Here is a 23348-nt window from a genome sequence, read left to right as displayed (position 1 = left end):
CTGGTTGAAGTGTGCTGGTTTCAGGACCAGGACCCTATGTTGAAAAGCATTCATTCTGTGAGCCCTACAAACAAATTAACTTACAGTTTGCTTCAGAAGAACAGAACAAACATACACTCAATTAAACATACACTCAATCAACACTACATTAAACTACCTTTCTCACGACTCTAATTACTATCCCAATAGTGATACCGTTATCAAATGCTAGACTTTTAAAAATGTTCCTGCTGCCTGCTTATTAGTTGTCAGAAATGCGCCCACTTCACTCCACAGGTGTGTGAGTACAGTATGCAGATTTACAGTAAGTGTGCCATGTGATCTAAAACGATCAGGTCATTCCAGAGGCAAAAGACGTAGCAAAATAAACAACAAAAAAAAAACATTCGTGAGTAGAAACCATCACAGCTTCATTATTTCGTTCTAGAAACGGTTAAAAAGGTGGAGCATCCAGAAGTCTGTATCTTTGGAGAATCGTATTGCTCCATTTGAACCACAGCACGAAATAACACTCGTGATTACACATCGTCAGATGAGTGGCAGTGTAGGTGTATTTTAATTACAAGATCGCGTGAAATGCAAGTATTGGATCAATTTAAAAGCACGCTCCGGGCAGTGACGGGGAATACGTAAGATTTTTGTTTATCGAGGTAAATATAATTGTAAATGTGCACGTGTAAAATGAGTTTGAACCTGTTATTAACAACGTGAGCAACTTGCGGATTGAGTCGTGTTGTGCCTCGTCGGTTCTACCACACGTTTGGACATTTGAATGATTTGTTCACAGACGCATGTAAGGTAAAATGTACTATTTTATGATAATAAACACACCGAGGTCGTCAAAACGGCCAAAAACTAGGTGTCATCTACGCGCAAGGAATTCGCCTTTCTGTTTATGCTCCGTGGTGATGCGCAGGCTAGATTTTTTAATGTTTACTATATTTCACAATGTTTTTTATTAAAACGAAAGTGTTTTGTTAGAGCAATACTCTCCTAAATGACACATTTTTCTAATAGTTGTTTGGGGGTGATAGAGAATTTTGTTCATCTGCTTAATAGTTATTAGGAGTCTATTACAGTGTTCGTTTGCTTATTTCTGATTGGACACACACATGCTCGTTAATCTTAAACAATTACTTTTCAGAGAACCAGAGTAGAACCTAGCTATTATTTTATCCATTTATTCATTTTTTATTATTCACGGAAATTGTAACTTAAAACTGAATAGTTTTTGTATGCATTTATTTTGAATGTTTATTCATTATTGACGTGTTACTGTATTCACTGCTCACTGCAGTAAATTAACGCATATCATAGGAACTAAGAGGGTGGAACAAAGTTACTTTTCTGATTCACTTAAGTAGAGAGCGATGACAGCTTTCATTCCATCCATTCATGTACCAGCAGCCAAGTAACTAAGGCCAGCTGGACACTCCCTCAGACTCCCAGAATCATCAACCCAACAGTGACATTTAGACACAAGCAGAGATAACCCTGCCTGTGGGAAGCAGCTCTGGTAATGCACAGACGATGGGCATAAAATAACCATGTGGGTGCTGGGGAGAAAATGCCGAGTAGCTTCTGTGGATTTTAGAAGCACTGTGGTGAGTCAGCGACAGCAATGATAAACTGATAAACAAAGCAAGGCATTGATGTAAGCTCTCTCTCCAAGGTCGGCGGGAGGAGAATCTGAAATGGTCCAAGATGGAATTATGTTGCGCATGCAGAGGAAGTCATGACTTGATTACAGAGACAGTAAACGTGTGCGGAAGAGAGATGGTTGCATAACTGGATTTAATGGGAGGCAGTGGTGGCATTTTGGTTTGCAGGTGGGAAGCAGGGAAACTGGCATGTTTAGAGATATCATTAACAGTCAATGAGGTGTCATGCTGAAAGGATCTGTCACATCCAAGTGTTCAATTCAGAGCTAAATTAGATTACTCAATGAGAATTCATGCTATTGACAGTATTGTCATATGCTCGTGATTCTAAGAAGGCCGTGGTTTTGTTTAATTTTGTTTGTTTGTGTGTGTGTGTGTGTGAGAGAGAGAGAGAGAGAGAGAGAGAGAGAGAGTGAGTGAGAGAGAGGTTTGAGAGGAGCAATATGTGCCAATATGTGAAAATGATACCCACCCCCTAAAGTCATTGTGAGAGCTGTGCTTGAACAGCTGAGATTAATTATGAAAGAGGCCGTTGTCTCAAATTTTTGCCGTCTGTGTTTTGAAAATTTGACAAGTTTGTAAATGATGACTGCCCCCCCATCCATGTCCTTTCCTTTTGTTGTGCAGCATGTAAGCTGGCGTCCTCTGGAGATCTGAAGAGGCCGTTCTGAGGACCACCGTGCAGGAGGAGACCTTGGCTCTGCCTTACAGTTGCACCAGCTGTCAAGAAAAGTATCCGTGGAAATCCAATTTTTTTCTTGGAAGGGATCTCTTGCCACACTTTAGGAGGTCATTTGGTGACACCACACTTGCGGCGCATTACACACGCTACAGGACGTACACTTGGGACAAGCTTTTCCTCAGGCTACGTCTTTTGGCTTCTGTTAACAACTAGCCTGAAAAAAAATGCTCTCAATCACCCTTCAAATCCGTTAGATCCGATTTGGAGAAATATGATTTTAAGACATCCTGTTTTCGTTTTGAGACTCAACGACTGAACTTTGCCAGATCACCACAAGAACAAAGTGTTCCGTGTGACATTTTGTTCCTCTTACTGGGGTGTGCAAAGAGCCTTATCAAAGAAACGGACATGGTAATGTCACAGGGCACCTACACTTTCTTGGCGTGCTTCGCTGGTTTTTGGCTCGTCTGGGCCCTCATTGTCATGGTGTGCTGCTTCTGCAGCTTTTTGCAGCGCAAGCTAAAGCGGCGCCGTGAGGACAGGCTGAGAGAACAGTGCCTACGGGCCCTAGAGCTCGAGCCCCTTGAGTGCACAAATGCCGCTTACCCCTCCAGAGATCCCCTGGAGTGCACAGGTACAGGATACCCAGCGATAGAATCCCTGGAGGGTACCGGAATGGGATACCCTCCAAGGGAGGCCCTGGAGTGTACGGGAGTGAGATACCCTCTTAGGGAGCCCCTGGAGTGTACAGGAATGGGATACCCTACCAGGGAGCCACCGCAATTCTGCCTGCCTCCTCAAATGATGCCTTCGCAAGTACCAGTCGCTCACACCATCACCCAAGGGAACTGGACCCCACCTCAAGGTAGGGTGCTCTCATAGGGCTCTTAATTTGTAAACCTTTGCACTTTACCTTTACTTTTAGTATTCATACACCTACTAAAAAGCTCAAATCCTCTTAGACACATCCATAAATGTTCTACATCATTGTAAATCATCTTACAACAGCCTCTTGGCCACTAAACAGACCTATAAGCCTCAAACCTGTAGTCTGCTTAATCAGGATGTGCTGCGGAAAACATCCACACCTCACACAGAGCTGAGCCGAATTCCTTCATGCAAGACATGGTAACAGAGAGTGGTGTGTGGGTGGTGAGTGGGCAGGAGAGGACAGCAGGCAGTGAGGAGCAACGAGAGACGGCCTGGTCATGTGCTCTCACAGCTGGGCAGGCTGCCAGAGACAGAGGTTCCCTGGCCTGGGGCAAAAACATCCCTTTAAAAGAGGGCCAGACATACAGGACTGATGACCACACATTAAGACCGTGGCTGAATAAGAAGTCAGCCCTTCAAAGAGCAAGTCAGGAATAATTCAGATCTTCACCATGGTAAAATGAAGCTTGCAATGTCTCGAAGGTCCAGAATCCCTCAGGCATACTGTTATTTCTGCGAGAGCTAATAAAGAATGAGGAGTCGGTGACTTCCATTGGAGACATTCTTCATTGCAGTAAATCCATGAATGCACAGCTAAATAAACCCATTATAATTTCATTAGCACCACCTGACATAAAGCCATATTTTAAAGCCTTTGCCATCTTCACTGAATGGCCTGACTGTTCACTGCATTGAATGATCCCACAATGACTAGAGAGGTTTATGAAGCGAATCACAGCAATGTTCACTGTAGGTCAATTTTAGTGGCTGTGCAACAGCAGCTATTCTGTCTTAAGGGCTGTGGTCTAGTGGGCCCAGTTTCGGGGAGAAAGGGTAATCCTGCCACTAGGAAGCAGGCTCTGACACCGTCTCCAGTACTGCATCCTTGTGTTAGCTGGCTAAGGTGCACATGGGCTATGTGTTCACATCTGACACACGGCCGACACAGAAAACAAAATGACCAATCACATGGAATATCCTTTTTTTTTTTTTTTTTTTTTTTTTTTTTTTTAATCTTCCTTCATGTGAAAAAAGCCACGTGTAGCCTTGAGATTGATGAAAAATATGATTTAGATTTAAGTCAGGGTTTGTTTGTTTTTTGGTATTATGTTTCCATGACAACCTAGAGGGATTGAGAAGTGGGTGCATTCCATTACAGTGGCCTACTCATTCAAGATTTCTGAGGGTTATCAAAGCCAGATGGTCTATGATAATGAGTAGATCAGTACTCGTTATTATGATCAGTATGTGAATGCCCTTTGAATGTGGCTTAACCACATCTGATTTGAACTTGCTCAATATAAAGTGTCAGGAGCATTCAAATTCAAGAGCCCTTTTAAAAAGAAAAAGGAAAAAGTGTTTAGGTTACAAAATGAGAGCAAACCATACTTTCCCTAAGTTTCCCACCACCACATGGCTAGTTCCTACACAAAGACCATGAGCACTGATGATAATGGAGAAGGGCCAATAACCAGAGTGGTCTGTTGTGAAAAGTACCCTTTGAGCTTCAATCAGCTTTTTATCATTCACTATAGCAAAAGCACAGTTGCAAGAGGAAAAAAAACCCCACAAAATCCACGACCCTATGCAATTAAGCTGCAAGCCTGATGCAGCTGATCATCAACACATCTTTATCTCTGGCCTCAATGAGGTGCTTTATCATGTCTCTGCACAGGGGCAAATCTAACCCAGCTTTTACCTGCTGGACTGAAGGCTGAACTTGCTGGCGCAGATAAAACTATGTCCACATGGTGCACCTAAAATAAAAAGAATGCCAAGCCCTGCTGTATGGTGGCTATTTTTTTTTTCTTCTGCTAGCCTGTTTTTACATATAGCCATCTTACCAGCTTATAGATTTAGGTTAACTTCTTGCACATCATGTTTTTAGACTATCCTTTACAGACTTCATAGATCACCTTTTTTATGAACCAACTATACAACCTCTCTTTCTAACCTGTGAGATTATTGGCCAAATTTCCTCCATTGTTAGAAAGTTAAACTCGCTTTTGTGGGTGGGTGATTGGATGCAACGAGACTATCTAACTAAACTATCGGTCTTCAGCTCTGGTTCTCAGGCTCTCTCCCCAAATCATTCTCTGCCATAAAAAGTCTGATTTAGCTCATCAGAAATTGATGAAGCCCTTCATAATTTCTGAGCTGGATCAAAATGTAAAACAGTGGGGGACAGCATGTTCCCCTCTAGCTGAATACCCCTAGTCAAAACGAATCAGAGTATCTGCTAAATTTCAGGGCCCAATTCCTTGAGTAATTTCAATTGGAGAGTCCTCAGATACAACATTATTGTGGTCAGGGTTTTAAAAAAAATGTTTTACTATTATTTATTCTGTCTACATATTTTCAGTACTTGCGCTTTTCATTCACAAGTTTATAACTTCCTCTTTCTGTCTCTTTAATCCCCACACAAATCCAGCCCCTGCTCCCCCAGTCGACAGTGATGCTTGTGGGAAACCCCCTTGCTATGAGGAGGCAGTTCTTATGGAGGACCCTCCACCTCCTTACAGTGAAGTCCTTGCTGACCCCCGGGGTGGGACGTACACCAAGCCGGCGCCGCGCTCCTCCCGGGAGCACCAGGAGTCCGAGACCAGGAAAACGGCTCTCCCTGAACGCGGCTACTCCTCGCTCATTCGCCTGCCCTCCGCCAGGCGCTGGGACTCGCTGGGACACCTGTTGGCCACCATGGACCTCAACCACAACAACCTGCCAGCAGAGCCCCAGGCTTCAGCCATCGCCACCATGCCCCGTGAGGGCCGGACCCACACAGACCTGGGCTTGCACAGCCTGCGTGGCCTGGATCAGGGCTGCGGTCTGCCCACCGCCTTCCCTCTGCTGGGCCGCAGCACTGCAGTGTGAGCCTCCAGGCGGGACCCCTGCATCCCACTCCTGTCCTGACGCCCACGATACACACAACGGCAACTGCTGTTCGAGAGACTCGGTTTCTTTTCAGTGTCTCATTTTTTCCCCCTTATTAAAACTCTCAAGGGAACGAATGGCCATCTTTCTCCATCTCATACCTTTATGAGAAGACTATACAGCAGATGCATCTCTCTCTAGCTTTCTCCCTCTGTGGCTCCTCCTCTCTCCTGTTCTCTGCGGCGTCCGTGCCTGATGCAGAGCAGCAGCTATTATGTGAGCGTTGTTGCCATGGCTCCCTGGAGTTGTCTGCAGCCCACCAACGCCTCACGGTCTCTTCTCCTGCCTTCCTTCTCCACTTCAGACTCATACAGTGCAGATGGCATCTGCAATCCTGTCTTTGAACACTAGATATAGTACAAGGCCACAACATGGCAAAATATCCATGGTCTATACTGTAGCCATATCCATAGCCTGGGGCCATGTCCTGTGCCAGTACTTCAGTTTATTTGCCACTTTGCTGCATGGAAGCACTAACACTCAGCCAAGTGTATGCCATCATTCACTGTCTAGTTTATGGTTGATGAGAAGTCCTGTCACTCCTTATGTAGGTAGCATGTAAATAAACATAATACAGTTCAGTCAGTGATGTTGGAGATCTAGGAAATGGGCATCTTGAATGGAATGATGTTTCACTGGAAAGGTAAAGCTGTTGTACTGGCACCGTCTGACTCTCAGACTATCTTCATCTTGCTGCTCAACTGTACAAAATATTCTTTATAAACTGTGAGAGCTCACCTTGCTGCTCTGGCAAACTTCAAATGGATTTCGGTTCTCCTGAAAGTGACCAGGAATTTTTTAAGCTATCCTTTGGGGTAACCATCTGCTCTACTCTAAAATGTTCTGAAACTGGCAAGTAGTTACAATTTTATAACTGTCTGGTGTCTTCATTTGCTCAGAATGTTTCCCACAGCTTTCAATTCATTAGTCTATGTGGGTACAAGAGGACGCAGACATATTTATCAGTTGTTGTCGTCTTTTTTTTTTTAAGTTTAAAGATTGAGTACCAGTACCCCATTGTGAGAAATTTGTTGGTGTTTGAAATTTTTTATAATGATGCAATTTTTCATCTCCTTTAAATTCTCCATAGACTGGTTCCACAGTTCATTAATAATCCTCTCAAAAATAATGTGAATTAAAAATTTATGGGCATTTCTTTTTACACATGGCACATTTCTGAAAAACAAAACAAAAAAAAACCCAGCATGACGAGCTGCATCAAGGCCGAACTTTGATCATTACCATTTGTAAGATAGTCACCATTCATTTCCTAGAAGTCATTTGCTCTGATCAGAAACAAATGGTTGTGTTCAGAATGTTCAGGATGCTGGAAGGCATTCTATGCTAGACTGCCATTTTTATTATGAATGATCTTCTTTGAAATATTGCTCACTCCACCCGCCACCCCCTACTCCTTCTTTAGCACAGCAGTGGCTGTATTGGTTCTTTGGCTTTGGATCTCCTTTTTGAATGGTGCTCCTCCGAGTCATGGTAGCAAAACCCGATTTGGCATCCCAGCCCACGGTTCTAGTGTGGCAACCTTTGCCTTGATTTCAACTAGTCTGAGCCATCCATTACTGCCATTGTCTCTCCTTGTGTCTCTTTGCTTTCTCCCTCTCTCAAGCTAATGGCCCCCATTGTTACAGTCACAGCACATGAATGTTGCTTTCACGCATCTAGCAAGCACATTCAAAATAAATTTGATTAGGGCACACTCTATTTTGGAAGCCTGGTACAAATGAAGATAACACATCTGCAGTAATTAGTGGGGCAATTATGCAGTGCACATTTAGAATGACGCTTTAAAAAGGCTCACAAAGTCAGTAATTGCGCGTTTTAGACACTGAAGTTGCCCTATGGCCAGTCTGCTACATTGTAACAATCCTTAGAACAGCGAGCCACAGAGGTCTCAGCACCATGCACTCCCGAGGCAGAGATTTGTTTGAGCAGGGTAAGGTGCAAGTTCAACCTCCATCACAGGCTGCATGGAGTCGTATATTATTTAAAACCTGCAAAAATAATGAAAATCCCACCGCCAATGTTTTAACTGTAATGAGGAAAAAAATGATGCATCGAGGTTGGTTCTGAAATCGCTGCAACCCAATGTCAAATTTGTCCAAGGGTAGCAGACCCTTGAAAGACTTCATGAAATGACTGATAAGAGGGAACTCTGAGCACCCAGGGCTTATAGATTTGGGCACTAGGACAGTAAAGCCATAAGCAGACCATGAGAAGGGAGGCCACTGTATGACCCTCTCTCTGTTCCAAGGAAAATGAGAATTAATATTTAATTACATATTTTAATACTTAAGATGGCTCTGTATATATATATATTCAGAGAAATCATGTATATTTTTGCAACCTTAAATATTAATATTGCTCCAAGACAATCGACAGAATCAGTTTCTTTTGGTGTAAAAATCAGTACACCTTGAAAAGTCTATGAGAATAATCATGTTCAACTGAATTCCAAGCATTAAAATCACCGGAGGTGAAGTGGGAATTACAACTTTCAAGTGTTCTGTCCCTTTGTGAATTTGTTTATGAAATGTAGTCATCCTGGTCATGGTGCAGTTTTCTTTGCTCCCATTTAAAAGTGTTTGTTTTGCTCTTAGTTCTCATTTTTCGTTTCCATGGCTAGAGAGTGGCAAAAGACAGAGGTGTAAAGTGTCGTTCCTCTGCCACATTGTTGCTAAGCGACCAAAACAGAGATCCCTGTGCATGTTTACATAGAATAATAAAAGTGAACAGCAGACATCCATCCATTCAGCGCACGACCCCCTCGTGTCCACGAGTGGTTTGTGTACCGCAAATAAATGAATAAGAGACACGTCGTGTTCCCATGGTCCTAGTCACTGTGTTGCCACCCCTTTTCTCAGCTCTTTTAGCATAAACTTTCTTCATCGCAGGGGACACCCCCCTCTTGTGATCTGTCAGTCATACATTTTTTTCCTGACAGGCAGATCAAATTTATTTGAAAAGTGAATAAGTAATAAAGGGATCATATTAAATCTGTATTACTTGAGCATACAAATAATTTAAATATTTGGGGAGGCTTCTACTTCTAACCCACAAGTTTATATCTGAGGTATTATCTGCTTTCATAGACTGTGAATGTACATCACGCAGTGTTTATACTGCCTGCTGTATGACATGTGTGTGAGAACACATGGTTACCCGAACTCATAGCAGCTAAAAATCTGTTCTAGAAACATGTATTTAATTACACATTAACATGACTCAGAAGAATCTGAAAATATAAAACACCCGGGGTGTGTAAAATACAAAGAAGAAAAAGCTTTGAACCAGTGTGGTAAATGGAGGGTTTTTGAAATCTTTTATTAACATACAGAAGCACATCGCATGTCACAAAAGATCTTGTGCTTGTTTCAAAAACAGCGTGTGAGAAGCAGACGGAAAAAGGGTAGAGATAGAAAAAAATAATTAAAAAAAGACTCCAAAAAGGTTGCTAAGCCTTGCTTCAGGGACGAAAGGGAACTTAGTATAGTCGTAGTAATAGTAACAATAGTAATAGTAGTAGTCTCCTAGTAGTGTAAGAAGAAGAGAGAAGCATTAGAACCACTACCCAGGAGTTTGGAGGTTGAAGAGTACATTAAAAGTTGTGTCAAAAGGGCCTCGGTTACTGTTAAAGATGCGGGTTGGCTCTCATCAAAACTAGTTCGTGTGAAACATCCAGATAAAGCATCCCCACCCAATCCTATGCCAATCTTTGTTTTTGTAGGCCACAATTACATGTATGTTAATCGCGGTAGTACTGTGTTGATATGACTAATATTAGAACTATTTACAAAACAATACTATTGGTTTAGGATTATTGCTTGCTTATTTCACACACTGCTAAAATCAAGGGTTTTTAGGGCCTCTACTGACAGGGTTTGTACAAAAGGGGTTGGAAATATGAAACTATGGAAGACTGAGGACAGTCGACGCTCTGAAGGGCACACAGTAAGGGCAATTTAAAATAAACAACCAGTTCAAACTGGTTTGGAGGGGTGATGGCAGAAATTATTCTACATATTCTACATGGAAATTACTTGAGTTTCAGTACTTCCATTTAAACTTGGAAGGGACTGCGGATTGCAATTAAGAACTGGATTCACTACCAGTGACAAATACTTGTTGAGGCGAAGCAAAACTGATGGTTAAATAATATTCATTAGTATGCTTTTGAGGTTGCAGTGATTCTAATTTGTGGAGTGGTTTCTAGAGGTTAAAATCAAGATGGGAATGTCCTCTCTTTGGATTAGGGCACGAAAGTAAAAGCAAATACGAAATCAAAATATCCACAGTAAATTTTACTTCCCCATAAAATCTTAGCACATGTTGTACATATACACCCACACATAGCTAAATGTGCATTAAACAAATTCCCCAACTGTCTTCCAAAATTATTGCCTAAGTTATTTGACAAACTTGAAGCTACTGCTATTGCAACCATTAAAAAAAGTTCAGAATACCAAGCTGTTGTATAGATTTTTCTTACTCAAAATATACATATGCCACCTGCTTCTAAGTCCTATAGGGCTCTTACACCAACACAAACGTGTGAAAATGTCAACATATTTGAAACATCCAGCACAAGATGAAAAAGAACTGCTTCAAATTTTCGCATTTAAGCAATGTTTTCTAAAAATGGTTACTAAATTTGAGTGTAATGGTACCCAAGGGAACTGAGCATCACCAATCGTGATGCACCATCCTGTATAGCATGAGTTGGAAATACAGATTTAGAACTGGCAAAATGGACAATCTAGTACAACAAGCACTTTATTCTTTTACCAAAGCAGCTTGCAAGTGGTCTGCGTCTACTCTGAGTCTGATTTCGGTGTTTGAACAGTCCGAGGCCAAATGTGACATCGCAGCTAAGGCCATGGTGGGCATAAACTCTGCTGACTGATTGAAACATGCGAGGTGCGCGTTACTAGCCTGGACGACTAACCGGGGGGTAGTGCTACTACCATGGCTGGACAGGCTAGGCCTACGAACCTTCAAGGCCCTGTGTCCTTCCAGGTTGTGACACATCACGAGAAACAGGACACTATCTGCTACTGGTCACACCTGTCAGGCACAGGGAGTCAATACAACACAGGTGAGCGCTAATTACACACTGTGCTATACTCTGCATAGCAAAAGAGAAAAGAAATAAATACCACCACAAACATCCACACATGCCCACACATGCACACAAACCAATCATGACTGCCTAAACCCATTAGCATCTTTAACAATAACCTGAATCCTTTTCAGCGGCAAGCATTTGTTGTTGTTTTGTTTTCTCTAAAACATCAGATCAATTTTCTGATGCAAGAAATTGTAATAACCTTTGTGAAATTGGCTTTGTTGTAGGTGTAGGCCTCTACCCTCTGCCACCCTTAGTCCTCATCATCCACCACAGGGTCTGTGTCCCAGCATGTGATGTCAATTTCTGCAGAAGAGATAAATGTAGGAGACGAAAAGTTTCAACAAACCTAATCTGAAAAGGAGGGAAAACCTGTCACAGCCAACCAAAAGGTATGTGTGTGATGGTGAAGCAAGAACATAACATTCACGTTCAGTGTTCATTTTGACTAACTGCAAGGTGTCATGGTGGCCTACCTGGAGGTTTGTTATAAAATACTGGCGTTGGGTTCACTTTTGCAGAGCACTCATCAGACTGGGCAAAATCCTCCTCCTGTGACTGGCTGAAGTAGCCTTCACTCGCCTGTTACGATAAAAGAAAACGAAACTCAGATACCCACCTGTTAAAGTCTCCACTCAAACGCATCAGAAGATTCTGTATTTAGTGTGTGTCATCTTCTTTCACAGGCCAATTAGGTACCCAATTAGCTACCTTACTGTGTTTGCTAGGCACTGGCACTGGCACAAGGACAGTATGCACGAGCACATCCACATCATTATAGTGGGTGCTTTGATTCCATCTAGTGGCAAAACAAGTGAGTTGCTTAATCCTGTATTCATGCAGGTCGGCAGGCTTAAAGAAACAGCATGTGTTGCGCTTGTATGGAAGACGACCTGACAAGAATACAAACGTAAAATCTACACGTTAGTTCTACACTACCCATCATTCCAATGCATTAAAGTTAACAGATAAAAGTTCTGAGGACAGTCAGACAATGACACTGTTTCTGTTTTTAGGTGAAACCACACTGTGTGCAGTGCTTTAACAGTGTGTCCCTGCACTGACCTGGGTCCCCTCTTTGAGCAGTGTGTCCCCGTTGGTCATCAGCAGCTGGCTGTCGTCCAGGTCCTGGCTGTCAGAGGCTGAGGCATGCTGCAGGGCCTGCTGGTAGCTCAGGGTCATCTGGTGCGACCCAGCCACATCCACATCCACCAGGCTGGATGGGTCGTCCTCCGGGCCAGGGCAGAAGGGGGCATCGAGCACCTCGTCGAAACTCAGCAAGGCCTGGGGGACATCAGCAGTCGGGCCGACGGGGAGCGCCTCAGGGGAGTCAGCCATTAGGTCCACGAGGCAGGCAGCCGGGGAGGACGGGACGACGACGGCGGCGGCGGCAGGTACCAAACCGCTGTCCCACGGGTCGAGCGGCCCGTCATCCACGCCAGCGTATGACAGATCCGTGGAGCTGGCCTGCGGCGCCACGCTCTGAACGGGCTTTGCCGGGCCGCATTCTTGCACCGGCGCTCGCTGGGGTGACTCGGGGACTGGGGGGCAGCACAAGAAAGTCACACACGTGGACTCGTTTAGAATGTTCTACAGTCTCGCGGCTAAGAGCCCTGCTCGGCACATTCCATGAATCTCTTTCTGCTGATCTGTACGTCTGTGAGACACCACCCAAAATAACAGCTACTCTCCACACCCCAATTCTGAGGGAGTGCTGGCATAATAAAAGACATCTGTAGGCATGGGTCTTTGCTGTTCTGATAACAAATAGTAAATTAGGTCCCAGCAGAGCACTTTGGCACGGGACGTCCAACGGTGCAGCCGGGGCGCACACACACAAAAGTGGAGAGCCAGTGAGCTGTGAAGACAAGTGGAGACTCTGCAAACAAATGAGTCCCAGGCCATGTCATTAGGGCCCATTTGCTGGAGAGGCCTGATCAGGATGGGAGAGGGTGGGGTCGGAGAGGCCTGATCAGGACGGGGGAGGGTGGGGTTGGAGAGGGCTGAAGCAATAACAACCTCCCAGCTGTAGAGCTTATTATGTCGAATGAAGGCTGCTTCATATGTCCTGGGGAGCCTCCATGAACTAATCAAACTGCCTCCCTCGGGAGAACCTGATGAGACTTTTACGTGAATTACTTAAATAACTTAACATATTAAGTATTTAAATATGCCTTTGTCAAAAGTGCTGTATATATCTGGAGGGTCTATATATAATAAATAAAATGTCTGCTCAACTTGGAATGGGTGTGGGCTGGATTATTTTCTGGGTTATGGCTTTTTATTGTAAAAATAAGCAATATTAAACCACTACAAGCAGCAGGCAGTGAGTATCAGGGGACAGGCAAAAATAAAGATCCTGAGAAGGGAATATAAAATTTTGTTGATACAGCTGTTTTACTATGGTTGGCCCAAATTTTAAGCACTGTAGCACTATATATGCCCTAGAACTTTTGTGGCAGTTTATAAGATAACATATCATCATTTACATTATAATCCTCTCTGTCCTAAAAAAATTATTTATTATTCCCTGTTTTGTGGTGTACCGAGCCACCAGGCAAATTCCCATTTCCTGGTCTTACCCCACTCCTGGCTGCTCTCCTCTTTGTCTTCCTGAATGGCGATCTTAGGAATGGGTGTGACCGACACGGGTGCCAAGATGCACTCGGAGCCGCCTTCGTCGACCGGGTCATCTAGGAGAGCACAGTGAGAGCAAGCCTTTAGCCAGACAGACTGGGCACGGCCAAAGATCGCCACGACGGTGACGGTTGCAAATAAAAGGTCACCACGACAAGGTAGGTGATGCAGATGGCGCACATAGCGTGCTAGTGGAGCCTTCCACTGCCTGTGCACGTGTTGGACACCGCACGACTCAAATGTGCAGGTAAGAGGAGGACACCACGAATCGCATGCAAGTGCTCCCAGACAAACACCGTCTACATTCAGAATGAGGGAAAAGGAGGAGCCCACTGATTTACTGAGATCAGAAAAACACTTACAAAATCACCGTTCCGGGCATGCATCTGCTGCTTCGGATAGCGGAGAAGTGAAGTGTTCGCAAACATTTGGCACCAAGATGAAAACTGTGACTGTATCTCAGTGTTCTACAGGACCAAGACATACACATTCAAATTGATCTGGTACATTCAGTCTCAGGAGTAAGAAGCCACTGCACATCTCAAATATGCTCCAACTCGGCTCCCATTTGGCTACTCTCATGCTTCAGGATGAAAATAGCTGAATGGCAAGGGAAAAACAGTTTCTAACAGGTATTTGATGGATCACTGAGACACTGTCATGAAACATTGTATTCTGTACTACATTTTAACTGAGGACTGAAATATTGAACTAATGATGCCAAAGATTTCCCATAGTAGCCATGCAAACAGGCGAATTGGTGACATCTGTACAGATCCAAAATTTAACAAGAATACTTAAAGTCTGCTCCACAATTAAAGAAAGAAATGACAAAAAACAGATGTGCTTTAGCACTCAAAAGACAAGCACAACCATTCACAACTAAGAGTCAATCACACAAGCGTCCAAGCCCAAACACTACTATGTAGGAGAATTTTCCGAGGAATGAGGAGCTTACATAACGGATAATACACATAAACTAACTGACCACGGCGATGGAACACTGTGTACATATGGAAACAGCAGCCTCCTGAGAAAGATTCTCACTTTTTGCTCTAAAGCCAAAAGTTCTTGTTTACCTAGGTAAGAGACCTTAGTGCTAGGTAGTGTTCTTGGTGCCCTAAATAATGAGATGCGAATGTACGCATGTGTCGGGATGCGGTGGAAACAGGGCTGCTGTTTATCGTCACAGAACATGCACCGTGGTTCAAAGGACAACAGTGGCAAGGACACACGTGCCGAACTCCCATCACAGACACTCACGGGCCAGCAGGAAGCAGCCCAGGGGGTGGGGCAAGGGTGCAGCCCGTGCCGTCGATCACAGGAAGTATGTCAGCACGAAGGGAAAGGGAGGTGGGAGCATTAGTGAGATTCAACAGGAAACTGGCCTCCCTGCTCTATGGAATCGAGGGCCAAGCCAGAAGGGCGGTGCTGTCTTTGTGTACGCTGTGCACATCACAAAGGCTTCAAAAGTAAACGCACTTTACACCTCCACAAAGTTCACACAGGACAACAGGCATAACACACGCAGACCGACTCGGACATAAATGGAGTCGCCGTGGTGAGATGAGAAGGCTGGGAACACCGAGGAGACTGTTCCTAGCTTAGCTAGTGCAGAAGTGGAGTCCCTGACACAGTGTCCCTCCAAAAGCTGTCTGCACCCTCTGACCTCCGAGCGCTTACCTCGGGAGACGCCAATGGTAACGATGACTCAAAATGCTGCTCTGGAGAGCCCACGTTTGCAGGGAGGGATGTGCCAGTGTGGGGCTCCGCTAGTACCACCTGTGCAATTTTGTGACTCCAGCGCTCACGGGCTGTGAAGCCGTCCACACAGGGAAGAAAGGTGACCCTTAAAATATGGCCTGTCAGACCTACTCCAGTGCAGTGCAACTCTAGTAAGTGTCTTAGTGAGCGAGGCAGGGTGGAAGATAGGACCTGGGGGGGCTTTGGGGAAGGGGGAGCCTACTGGCTGGTGCTCCTGTACTGGCGAGGCCACCTATGGCCCAGTACCTACCGGGCGTCCCCAGCTGCCGCCGCCCAGTGGGCGGGGTGCGAAAGGGGGGCGGGCTGGTCTCGCACGGACTGTGCATCTGCCTCAAGAATGGACTGTCCAAGCGGCCTGGGAGACAGGAGACAGGACCCCGCGGGGGATACGCGAACACACACGAAGGACAGACATGGAGAACAAAAGAGAGTCGAGGGAGGTGGGGCAGGCGTTAGAATATGCCAGGGTGAATAGGAGAGTCGCGTAGATGATGCGGACATGTCATTGACGACAGACGCAGGGAGAGAGGAAACGGCACCAGTTCGTTAGTTGTCAGTGGGTTTGAGGCAGAAAACATGTCAAGGGTCATTAGGAGATATGAAAACAGGAGAGGTGAAAAACACAAACCGAAAAAGAATGAATTCACAACCAAAGGGGCAGAATGAATAGTGAATAATGAAAGTATATGAGAGAAGGAGGAGAGACGGGAAGAAAAAAAAGCTGTTAGTGGGATGTCTTCACACCCTGCAGAAATAGTAGGATAATCGTGTTCTTCTGTGGTGATAGAGGATTCTTTCTGTTACCTCAAACAAGGTTGCCACTTTAACCACAAACCGACAGCAATTCGTTCATGTCCGTGTTTCATAAAAGTAAATGCTCCCATCACTCTGAACAACACAGAGGGATTTTGCTGTTGTTATGCGGTGGTATCCAACATTCGTAGCGGTGTCCTTACAAGGAAATGCCACATCACTGCTATTTACATAAAGGATGGCTTCTCTAGAGCTACACTGTCCCCATCTGATGCTTCCCAGAATACCTCTCTCTCTTTACTGCCTTCCGCAATGTCCGCTTGGAGCGGCCAGAGAGAGGGTTCCCCACCACGCGCAGGCAGATGGCCTCCTCACTGGTTGTTTAATTCGCAAAAAATAGACAGATTGAAGCCTGGAAGATCGGCAGGACAAACGAAAACTCTTGGTTGTGGTTTAACATGCCCTCACCTCGCCAGCTAATCACCAGCCCCCCTCTCCACACGCAGCCTTACCGGTCCTGTGGGTGGTGATGGGCGAGGCATCCACGCTGCCGGCCACCGCCTTCTCTCTCTGCTTGAAATACTCCCGCGGGTTGCTCGTCCGCTGGGCGATTATGGCGGCCGCCTCCTGTCGATACATCGGCTATGTTTACGCACTGCGGTTTTCACCAACCTGATTGAACTCCTTGCAGTTAGATTAAAAGTGAACTCTGTATATATACACACTTTACTCAGCAACCTAATGAAAATCTGACTAACTGCACATTACCAGTATTCAGATCCAGAATTACAAGCATGCCTACAGTACCACTTAGTGTACACATTCCCATGACAACAAGCAGTGCAAGAGTCCAGGAAGTGTGAGATGAGCGTCACGTTAGCAAGTTCTCAGTTGGCACATTTGTGTTTTAAATTGCTTTAAAAATATGACGGACTCGGAAACCTACTTCACATGTACTTATTGAATAAGGGGCAAGAGGGTGACGTCATGTACAGCAACTTTCTTCTATAATTTTTTAAAACAGGGAAGTGGGTGGATTAGAGCTGCTTATGGCACTTTATAAATATAAAACTTTCAGCTTTATATTACACTGATGTGAACAACTACCATCTGTTTCTAATTTGCTCTAAAATTCATGTAAGCCCACTCGTTTGTTTATTCATGTACTTGTTGGAACAGTTTGTTATTGCAGGTTTTGCAGCCATCCACCCTGCTAACTATTTACGGCTTTTAACATTTGAAACAAACCTAGTCTCCTCTGCAGACCAGTTCCTGGCTCCCACCATGCTGAATGTTGTAAAGCTGAGGTCTAAACTATGATGCCAATGCACATGCGCAGAACATGCGCAACATTTCCCATTAGGAATGTAATCAGGAATGTAATCATGATTTGAAGGACTACCCACCTAGTTCAATCAGAATAGTCTATTCTTACTGAAGTGTATACATTGACATGTTCTATTGTGATTTAGCTATGAGCCAGATTAGTACTGGATTATATGCTGCATATAAACGTGCCCACTCTTGATGTAAAAAGCAGGGCTGCATTGTTCTCATGCTGGTTCCTTCTGCACTTTGCACAAGGATATTTGTTTCTACCAATACACACAGTCGAGCCCAAAACTATGCTGTGGCTCCTTGTGATGAAAAGTCATGGTATGTGCAATGGCTTTATTTTTGCCCTAGATTGTCTTGTGATGTAAAAGCAACCCAGTTACTGTGAAAGACTGCTACTTTCACACAAGGCTGCGCTCCTGAAGCAGTAAGAGGAATCCCACTGACCCATATGCGAAGCCCAGAAGAATTTTGGCCTCCACAACACCAATTTGACCTACATCTGAGCCAGATTTCTCACTGCTTGTATTCAACAGGAGGCCACCCAGAAACTTGTTGCAAAGATACAGTTTCAGTGGTTGTGACAACGCCAGCGGCTGTGGAACTTACAAATCGACCCACCTCGACCTCCGATTCCTTTTTCTCTTGAGAAGGGTCGTCACAACTGGGTTCTGTCTGAAGGGGAAATAAAACACACAATCAGGTTCCTGCAGAGGGCAGCAAAGTGTAGCTTTCCCCCCTCACTGCACGTTTGACAATTTGTTCATGAGTCATAGATAACATACAAACCAACAGTAAATACTGCTGAGGAGTTCTAAAAAGTATCTTGGAGGACTAGCTACACCACTGAAATGTTTAGTTATTTGTAGTTAATCAGACAAGCCTGCTTTAACTGCTTTAAATTGCACTTATTGTTTATGATATCCTTATGTATTTTGTACTTCTAGCATTCATCCCTGTATTCTACAGTTTTCTAGTTCATTGCTGTTTGATTCTTACCTACTGTACTGTACTAGGATATATTCTATGAGTAAATGACAAAGCACTTTGTAAGTCGCTCTGCTAAATGCCGTAAAATGTAAATGTAACCGGATCATCAATCACTGCACAGAATTTCTGTTAACAGAACCACATCTGAAACACTTGGGTAAATAGCTAGCTAGAAATCTGTAAAGGAAGTATACATTTGAATGGTCTTCCTTGTCTTACTTCTAAGAAAAATGCCTCAGTTCATAGAGCTTTGCTATTTGCCAAAACTAACAAATATTAAACTAACTGCCTTAGAGCACCAAACCCAATGGCCCAAGCAGAATGGAATTGTATCTAGCTACAAACGCCACAACACCCACATTACAAGTCAGAAATTTAGAATCGTCAAGCCAGTAATGCTCTTGGATGTGATCCACTTGTATAATATACTTAGCTAACCCTATATGATTAGCTAGCTAAACAGGCAGGGTGTTTATTACAATTTAACTGATAACCACTACCTTACCACTGTCTTAACGATAGCTAGGACAAAGGTATAACTAACTTAACTAGCTACGTAGAGGTCATTTCATCATTTAAGGACATTCTCTGACGCTTTGACATTGTAATAAATAAAACATACACAGTTTGCAAATATACAAAAATATCTACCAACAGCCCATTGTACATATTTAGGTTTTGGGGTATTAAACATACTTTGTTTGAACATACAGAACTGGAATGATCAAGTTCTGATACGATCACCTTGTTTGACGTAATTACATTTCACACGTGGCGGAAAGCATAACGTGTCAACCGAGTTGTGCTTAAATCAAGCACAAAATACAATATTTGTGAACTCCGAATGTGCGTGAAAATGTTACTCAAAACTTATACGAATACAAAACCGCCATACTATGAAGTTCACCACTTGGCCAGCTCTGGCTGATGCTAATCGTTAACTCTGGTAATGTCAAGTCTGTTACCAGTAGTGCTCTTTTATAACAGGGTTGATGCCATTTTATACATGAATTGCATTGGAATGCCAATAAAAATAGTCTGAAAGGTACTTCTTTTAAAAGAATTTATCACGTTTTTTGAAAGTTTAAATGTTTATCAAATATTTACCAAAATTTAGGGAAACATATTTTGCTATATATCTCAAATGCTTTATACTAGACATTATAGATTTCATATGTTATACTAGAAAATTAAGAATATTAAAATAATAATAAAATTTTTTTTTTCATATTTTTCTCTAAAATTAAGTGGGCCCAGATGCATGCTGTTTTAGGTAAAGACGATCACTATGACAAAAAAAAAAAAAGCCAAGTAAAAATGTCCTCAAATGACCCCTAGCTAGCTACTGCACAGCTGCACTGAGACCTCCCAAGCATGTGTGTTTCAACAGGACTCATTCAGTCAGTGAGCAAAAGTACCTGAAGTCAAGGGCAACCCGCTAGGCGGTCTTAGAAAATATTATAGCGCAAATGTAAATATCACAGAATATCCCTACAGAAAATTTCAATCCCACATAGTAAATGAAGTAATAATAATAATAATAATAATAATAAGTCACACGTACTCTTAGAATCACAGGCTGAGGCCTTGAGTTCTCTTTGGCCTGCTCTTCTTCTTGCATTTTCTTCCTGTTAAGCCCACACAAACACAGCAAAAGATGGTCACAATGAAAGCCAGTGCATAGGGATGGCCCAAGATGCCCACTGTCTTGGCTCTTGCCTGTGCTCCTCAATCTGCCTCTCCCTCTCCTGGTATCTCTTCTCCCGCTCCTCCTGCTCCTTCCTCTCCAGCTCCATGCGCTCCTCCTCAAAGCGCTGCCGCTCTTCTGCCGCCTTCTTCCTCTCCTCCTCCTTCCTCATCTCTTCTTCCCGCTGTTCCGGAAGGGATGAGGACCCGCCCACAATTATAGCCACATTGCTACCTACATGCATTGTTGATATCTGTGCCATTTTTACTGGTCTTTCCACCATTAAGTAGTCAAAGAAATGGAAGCATACATCCCACAGTACCATACTAACCACAAATCATGTGTCACTCACCTTGGGGAAACATTCTTTTCCCTAAATATCTTAAAATGAGTGGAAATCAGGAATATAGGCCACCAGCTTGTTTTTAGTAGCATTTGAGGACCAAGTCACATCTGCTGCCTCTTTTAATGACGGCTGCTTATGAGGCCAGAAGCAGAGTGCTTGAGAAAGTTCTTAAAATGAGTATACAGGCACACCAACACGTGATGAGCCGCTTTCTGGAGCAAGCCCTTCCTCCTCCGTGCTACAGCCAGAACTGAGAAATTGATGACCACTGGCCACCAGTAGCACTCCCTCGCCAGAGCCACTGCAGACCTTGACGCCTACCTTGGCTTGTTCCCAGAATTCCTCGCGATTGATTTTCTTCATCTCGATCTCGGCATTTGTCTTCTGGTAGGTGGTGCCCTGCGGGGGAGGGGACAAGAGCAACAGCTAAATGGGCAGATGGGCCATTCCAAGGGCGACACCGCGGGGGACACACAGCAAGAAGTGAAGTAAACAGCTGGCCAGGAATTACGTAATATGCTCAAATTAATCCAGGACACAATCTTGAGTTCCACATTACTGAGTCAATACTAAGTTGCACGTTGCTACTGCATACATTAAGATGCAACTGAATGACCTGGACTTCTCTGGACTGCTAAGGTTGGGCTGCTTTATCTCAAATGGTCCATAGTGAGATCCATGCTTGTTTGTTCAATATGTGAAGGACGAGGCTGCTATAGTGATGGAGGTCAAGTTGATATGTGAGGCAAACAAGCGGAAGGAGTCGAACTTCTTTAGAAGTGTATGAGTCACTCTCCCATCCCGTGTTTGGCCGACCACAGAGGGGAGCATTGTTTCAGTTCCCTCTGTGCTAACAATATGGCTCGAAACGGCGGCCAGCTCGGCCACTTCCCTCTAAAAGGAGAAACAAGGCTGAGTCCGTGTGTCTCACTTCAGGCTCACAGAGATCCTTTGACAAGACGACTTGATTTGCCCTCTGCCCAGTGTTGGCTGTGAGCATTTACACACACACTCTCGTGCGCGCGCGCGCGCACACACACACACACACACACACACACACACACACACACACACACACACACACACACACACACTCCACAGTTACGTACAACGTGCTCTGTGTTCTCTTCGTCCTTCATTCTCAGGCGGCTGAGGACTGGGCTAGCAGCTGGGCCTGTCCCATTGGTCAGTCTCTGCCCGATGGCAGATGGATCTATGTCGTCCACGCTGCTGGCATTGATGATGACGTCAACGCCCTGAAAAGAAAGAGGGAGAGAAAAAAAAAATAACAACAAAAAATGCATCAATGCCAGTGCCGCCAAAGCACGTAACCCCGGGCAACCCTCCACTGAAAAGGGAGGACTCCAAGTGTGTATTGCACAGTGGGATTGGGCTAATGATAAAGCACCAAGCTGCAGAAGGGGCTTCAAAATATCAGTCAAAGGATAAAAGGAAACCAGGTGAATTCAGGAACCTTTTTGCTAACTGGTATTCATGAATGTGAATGAGTGTGCATGTCGAATCTATGGGAAACAGACAAGAACACATTTGCGCAAAAAAGCTGTAGCCCACATTAAGGAGTGACTGGACGCTCTTGACTTCAGTGATGCTTGATTTGACGTATAATCACGGTTAAGCATTAAAAAGTTTGTTACAAAAGGAGGGCTGGAGACTTACCCTGGTGTCCACCCCCCCCCCCCACCTCTTGCAGCCTGTCCCTGAACCCGTTCTTTGTTCCCCCTACTCTTTCCTTCATTATCTCTCTCTTTCTTCCCACTCGCTCACTCGCACCCAGCACAACTCAAGAGATGGGGCAAATGGAAGGCGGCGCGGTCCAATCTCCAGCTCTCTGTAACCTCCCCTTTCAGTCCACAGTGGCGCTAGCCAACTGTCGGTCCACTATGCCCGCCATCACCCGTTAAGCTCCGTAGAATCCCTTCCTCATGCACGCAATCACCTGAGCAATTTACTCAGCTGCAGAGTGTAATCAAAGCATGGGGATAATGGAATCACACTCCCTAAATGAACAAAGAGGAAGATGCTACACAGACACACACAGAGCAACATTGTAACATAACCGATCCTAACTCTCATGCCACAAACATGTCAAGGAAAATGCCAGCGGTATCAATAGATTCACAAAAGGTAGAAGACTACTATAAATAAATGATTATTTTAAACATTTACATTTACAACATTTAGCAGACGCTCTTATCCAGAGCGAACCAACCACTGGTATAGAGTATGTCCCAAAATATGTTGATGTAAGAGATTCTAAAAAGTTGAAAAGGCCTTGTCTAATATCCAATTTGGAAGTACTTAATAATAAATTATTAAATATCATGTGGGGTGGGGAGATGTACCTAGTCTATGACCTGTTTTAGAGATGAAGGCTTTACTTTGGCAAGACCCACCTGGAAAAACTCGGCAATGGTGGCTACGTGGCTGGCACAGGCGCACTTCCTTGCATCAGGCACGTCCTCCCCTACCTG

The 23348-nt window shown here is 44.2% G+C and overlaps 2 protein-coding genes across 7 annotated transcripts in view; one reads left to right on the top strand and one right to left on the bottom strand.

Annotated features, from left to right (window-relative positions):
• Positions 1 to 527: 527 nt before the first annotated feature.
• LOC113571251 (proline-rich protein 7) lies at positions 528 to 8521 on the top strand. Of its 2 annotated transcripts, none has more exons than XM_027000078.2 (3): positions 528 to 650; positions 2289 to 3208; positions 5705 to 8521. In XM_027000078.2, the coding sequence occupies exons 2-3, from the start codon at positions 2752 to 2754 to the stop codon at positions 6142 to 6144; spliced, it is 897 nt and encodes a 298-aa protein (XP_026855879.1). In that variant the 5' UTR covers positions 528 to 650; positions 2289 to 2751; the 3' UTR covers positions 6145 to 8521. The 2 variants fall into 2 exon arrangements, with proteins under 2 accessions (XP_026855879.1, XP_026855880.1); XM_027000079.2 differs by lacking the exon at positions 528 to 650 and adding an exon at positions 1525 to 1604.
• A 996-nt stretch (positions 8522 to 9517) lies between these two features.
• dbn1 (drebrin 1) overlaps positions 9518 to 23348 on the bottom strand; it is a 49418-nt gene continuing 35587 nt past the window's right edge. Inside the window, exons 4-16 of one of the 5 annotated variants that reach the window (XR_004776171.1) lie at positions 23271 to 23345; positions 21966 to 22112; positions 21178 to 21255; positions 20543 to 20694; positions 20388 to 20451; positions 18443 to 18508; positions 17011 to 17125; positions 15996 to 16100; positions 13927 to 14019; positions 12410 to 12885; positions 11821 to 11926; positions 11547 to 11650; positions 9518 to 11283 (exon numbers count right to left, since the gene is read on the bottom strand). Coding sequence is in view for 4 of the 5 variants with exons in the window: in XM_027000097.2 (XP_026855898.2) it covers positions 11598 to 11650; positions 11821 to 11926; positions 12410 to 12885; positions 13927 to 14019; positions 15996 to 16100; positions 17011 to 17125; positions 18443 to 18508; positions 20388 to 20451; positions 20543 to 20694; positions 21178 to 21255; positions 21966 to 22112; positions 23271 to 23345 (1530 nt within the window). In the remaining variant the exon portion in view is untranslated. Of the gene's footprint in view, positions 11651 to 11820; positions 11927 to 12409; positions 12886 to 13926; positions 14038 to 15995; positions 16101 to 17010; positions 17126 to 18442; positions 18509 to 20387; positions 20452 to 20542; positions 20695 to 21177; positions 21256 to 21965; positions 22113 to 23270; positions 23346 to 23348 lie in introns of all 5 variants that reach the window. The other 4 variants (XM_027000097.2, XM_035527165.1, XM_027000099.2 and 1 more) reach the window with 4 other exon arrangements.

Source organism: Electrophorus electricus, chromosome 6 (assembly GCF_013358815.1).
Source record: "Electrophorus electricus isolate fEleEle1 chromosome 6, fEleEle1.pri, whole genome shotgun sequence".
In the NCBI taxonomy this organism is placed as follows: Eukaryota; Metazoa; Chordata; class Actinopteri; order Gymnotiformes; family Gymnotidae; genus Electrophorus; species Electrophorus electricus.
The sequence above is the reverse complement of the archived record's forward strand: the minus strand, read 5'-3'. Positions and strand labels throughout refer to the sequence as shown.